Below are 4,969 nucleotides of genomic sequence, written 5' to 3'. Positions count from 1 at the left end.
TTTATTTAATATTCTTCATCTTTCATCTAAGATCACCTGCACAATCTTATCCCTTGCAGCTACTATCACATTAGTTAGTTTCCTTCCTTTAGTTCATAGTATACTCTCTATACTATCAAAATCACACTGAATACCCACTGAGACAAGGATATTTCCACCCAAGGTGCTATGCAAGATAGCTACAACAACCTTACTTATTAATATTTTCTCTGTGATTACAGTTTCCTCGATCGCCAACTTAAATTATTCCCTTACCTTGGTAAGCTTTAGTTCTCCCTTCGTCTCATCTCTCTTTACTTCTCTAGCCTTTGGAGCTATCTGTGGCTCTACAATTTCCATGGTTGTAGTGGATACCTCAGGAGCATGGGGATCCCCATCTTGGGTGAAATTTTTGTTTCGAAAATCACCTTTCATTTTGTTCATTTCCATTTGTGTTTCCACTTAGATGCCTCCTCCTTAGCCGATTCAACTTGTTTACTCAGCCATGCTTCTGGAGAATTATAAATTACTTTAAACTGTCTATTTGCACTAACCACTATATTATCTCCTATCATTGCTTCCTGTAGCTCATTCCAAGTGTGCACTACCTCCTTACTGTACTACAGACGGTACTACCAATTTGATTTCTTTCACTTTAGCAATATTACCTTACTCAATTTTTTTGGCATAAAATATTAGGCTTTGCTACTTATGACTCTGTCAAATTCTTATTCTCATGACCTCTAATGAAAAACATGTTTCCCTTGTTGTGAAGGGGCTAAAAACTAGGCTTCCACTATACAGGCTCATATCATCAGCCTCCCACTCCTCATGACTCTTCACCTGCCCATCCACTACTTTGGGATTCTTCTCACAACTTTCAACCTTCATTCTGCCCTTGATGTTAATTTATTTCACATTGGCTACTGCAACTACTATGCATATATCACTCTTCAGTGTCACGAGTTCATGTTTGTACAAATCATTTATACATGCTACAACTACATCAAGAGTTGAAAAAGAAACAAATCCAACATCCTCATCTTCAATTGAATCTTCCTTATCTGCATTCTCTTCATTTTGTAGCAGTGAACCTTCCTTTTCACTACACCAATCGCATCGAATAGTAGTATTCTCACTTTCTTCATCCCACAAATGTAGATGGCACATTGTTTCATCTCTCTCTTGTAAGACAACACTCTCTATGGGTCTAACTCCTTAATTTCCAAAGTGATAAGAAATTATTCAATAATAGAATCAACTTCATCATCTAATTGATCCAACAAGCTCTTTCAAGCAGTCAAAATCCCACACAAAGGTGAATCTGAAGTAGGATGAACAACTCTCGATTTAGCATGGCTCTTTACTACATAAAAGCGCTCAGCTCTAGGCTCCAACCAAGCTCTGATACCAATTGTTAAAATAATCAAAGACAGATAAAGTAAACTAAAGAACAAAATGAGAGAATCATAAATAAGACACAAACACAAATTTATAGCAGTTCACCATAAAAGACTACATCCACTCTAAAGCAACACAATATGTTATTCATTCACTATTTTTCAAATACATCATAGATAAAAATAGCATCTCTTTTACAAGATTATATTAACAATATTTAGAATGTAAAGGACCAAAAGAAATTGGTAGGAAAAACATAAGACTGTTGGGTTTCATATCCGAAAAGTATTATATAATAATTAAATATGCTTTTCGCTATTCTTTTCATGTTAGTATATGAATGCTAATTAGTTTGAAACTTCAATTGATCGCATTATGTTTGTATCAAATTAATCAAATTATGTTTGTATGTATATAAACTAAGGTATTTTTATTTCCATTTGACCAACTAGTCTATAACAATAGAACAATACTTTTATCTAATCCATTTGGCTAGATACTCAATAAATAATATTTTGAACACTATTTGTAACTCATACATTTTAGCTTAGATAATTATGTAATAGTTATATATGAGGGAAGGATCACCACGAAGAAACCAAACCTTTAGCAATGAGGGATTTCTCAATGATGACCCCCTTGTTTATAATTTAATCAAAGGTGGATAGCTAATGAACTTGTAGATGAAAGGTAATTTTGGGATTAGATTTATGATGAAAATATTTAAATAGAGGTTAAATTAGCAAAGCCCCTACCATAATTATGGTTCTTGTTGAGGTGTTTCTAAGGACTCCTAGAAAATGATAGATTATTAGTTGTGCATTAATTCACATTTTCATGATATGTTGATGTGGCATCATGTGGTTTGTTGTTTATAATGTCTAAAAAATAAAATTTATTTAATAATAAATATGACAATAAATTCATAACTAAAGACCCTACTTATAATTAGGTATCTATTGAGGTGTCTAAAAGAACCCTATAAAAAGAGAGATCTACAGTTGTGCATTAATCATGTTTTTATGATACATGAATGTGACATGACAAGATTTGTTGCATTTAAAATATAAAAAATATATATATTTTTTAATAGTAAATATTCATGATCAATACTAAAAATAAATTCTTAAAACACTCCTACACAAGGATAGATCAGCAGTTGTTCTTTAATTCATTCATGTTTTTATGATACATGAATGTGGCATGACAAGAATTGTTTCTTTCAAATCTAAAAAAAGAAATTTCATTTAATAATCAATATATGTGATTAATACTAACAATAAATTCACAACTACCAATATAATATTATATAAAAAAATCATTGATGATTTTTTAAAGTCACTGGTAATATTTAATAGAGATTAAACTAGCAAAGCTTCTACTTATAATTAAGGTTTCTATTAACAAATGGATAGGATTGGTAGCTGTGCATTGTTTTTATGATACATGGAACAAACCCTACCTATAATTAGGATATCTATTGAGGTGTCTTAGAAGGCTCCTAGAAAAACATAGATCGGTAATTGTTCTTTAATTCATGTTTTTATGATGCATGAATGTGGCATTACAATATATGTTGCTTTTAAAATCTAAAAAAATATAATTAAAAAAGGTTAAATTGGCACAACCCCTAATTATAATTAGGATATCTATTGAGGTGTCTTAGAGGACTCCTAGGAAAAGATAGAGGAGTAGTTGTGCTTTAATTCATGTTTTTATGATACATAAATGTGACATCATAAGATTGATTGCTTTTAAAATCTTAAAAATAAATTTCATTTAATAATAATATCCATAATCAACATTAACAATAAATATACAAGTACCAATACAATAAATTAATAATAAATTTACCAATACAATAAATTAATAATAAATTTACTCTACCAATATAATACTACAAAATTCTGAAATAGTGAGTCTTGTCCCCTTAAGTAAACGACAATAAATATTTAGGGCAAGATAGGCAAACACAGGAGATATATGTGTGCATGATAAATCCACGGGATTCTACATAATACGCCAACACAAGGATCGCATATACTCTAAAGAAATAATAATGGATGCCGAATATGTGGGTGTTGTTGAAAATGCAGACGAAGATCTAGGGAGCTCTGAAATATTGTTGCCTACAATGAAGAAGAGAAAGTATATTGTACGCAATGAGAGAAATGACGAAGAATCAGTTTGGTCTGAATGCCCTAATCATATGATTGAGATGATGTTTTCTAGCCTACCGGTCGAGTTCAGTTCTCGATTTCGCATTGTGTGCAAAGAATGGAATACGCTCTTATCCTCTAATAGATTTCTCTCTTTAATTCCAGAGAGAAATCCATGGATTCTCTTCTGCAATGAAACGCATGCCATAGCCTACTGTATACTCAGGCAATCGTGGAAGACTATTTCCCTTCGTTTCTTGCCAAGCCGAATAACTAAAAGTCTCTCACAGCTAGGCCGTTCACTTTTTTATATTTCAGGTGCAGGCCTTCTGCTATTCGAGATCACAGAGCCTCGGAGAAAACATATGATCTGTAATCCACTTACAAGCACATACAAATATCTTCCCGTTGTCATAGCAAAGAATATAAATGTAGGGGCAATAATGGAGAACGGAGAGTCCTACAAAATTGTGGGTCTATCGAAAAAAGAAAACCCCAGTTGCATACAAATTTATCATTGCTTTGAAAAGAAATGGCAGATTGAAGTTGAGTTGCCTTTGCCCAAAGAGGATTTTGATATTCTTTCTATTTTGTGTCCCAAGGGTTTTCTCATCTGTACTTCATATGATTTGGAATTTGTGGTTTGGAACATGGAAGATAAGCGACCGCAACTAGTGACCTTTCCAGAGGCGAATCTATCAATTCTGGGGGATAGGATAAACTCATGGAACTCTCAAGTGGTTGTATGTGGGTCATCGTTCCTGTTTGTAGTAACATATCTGGAAATGGACTCAGATGACAAAGTAGTGAACTGTGAGGTGGTTGTATGGGAATTGGAATGGGAAAAGGAGGATAGGTCACTATGGAGTTGGAAGGAGATGACAAGAATGCCTCCTCATATGTGCCGTCAATTTATAAAGGTGGGGTATTCACCGAAACCAACTAAAGAGCTTCCTATTTTTGAGTGCAGCATTATAGGGGTAGGTAATTTTCTCTGCTTCATAGGTGTGCATGGTAGCATAAAGCTGTTTATCTATGATTTAGATCAGAGGTGCTGGAGTCCGATCAGGCTTCCTCAGTTAATGAGACTTAATAGGTATCACGCAATTTGTGACTTTCAAGTTAAGCCAGGTATGAAAGTATAGATTCAATTTAAGAGATAGAAATCTTACATTCCATCAGCTGTGGATTGTTTCTATATATCTAGTTAGACCATAGACATTAGAGGTGCTGGAGACGGATCAGGATCAGGTTTACTCAGTTTATGAGACTAAATAGGTATAATACAATTTGTGACTTTCAAGTTAACCCAGGTATGAAGGTATATATTCTATTCAAGATCATGAGAAATTTTACATTCTATCAGTTGTGGATTGTTTCTATTTATTTAGTTAGATTAGGTTTGTTTCTTAATAATTTGATTTATATAG

The 4,969-nt window shown here is 33.1% G+C and overlaps 1 protein-coding gene across 1 annotated transcript; it reads left to right on the top strand.

The window, feature by feature from the left end:
• Positions 1-3,439: 3,439 nt before the first annotated feature.
• Positions 3,440-4,684, top strand: LOC131034630 (F-box/kelch-repeat protein At5g15710-like). The gene has a single exon (XM_057966175.2). The coding sequence runs from the start codon at positions 3,440-3,442 to the stop codon at positions 4,682-4,684; it is 1,245 nt and encodes a 414-aa protein (XP_057822158.2).
• The last annotated feature ends 285 nt before the right edge of the window (positions 4,685-4,969 follow it).

This window comes from Cryptomeria japonica, chromosome 11 (genome assembly GCF_030272615.1).
Source record: "Cryptomeria japonica chromosome 11, Sugi_1.0, whole genome shotgun sequence".
NCBI lineage: Eukaryota > Viridiplantae > Streptophyta > Pinopsida > Cupressales > Cupressaceae > Cryptomeria > Cryptomeria japonica.
Note: the sequence above shows the minus strand (reverse complement) of the source record. Positions and strands in the feature narration are given on the sequence as shown.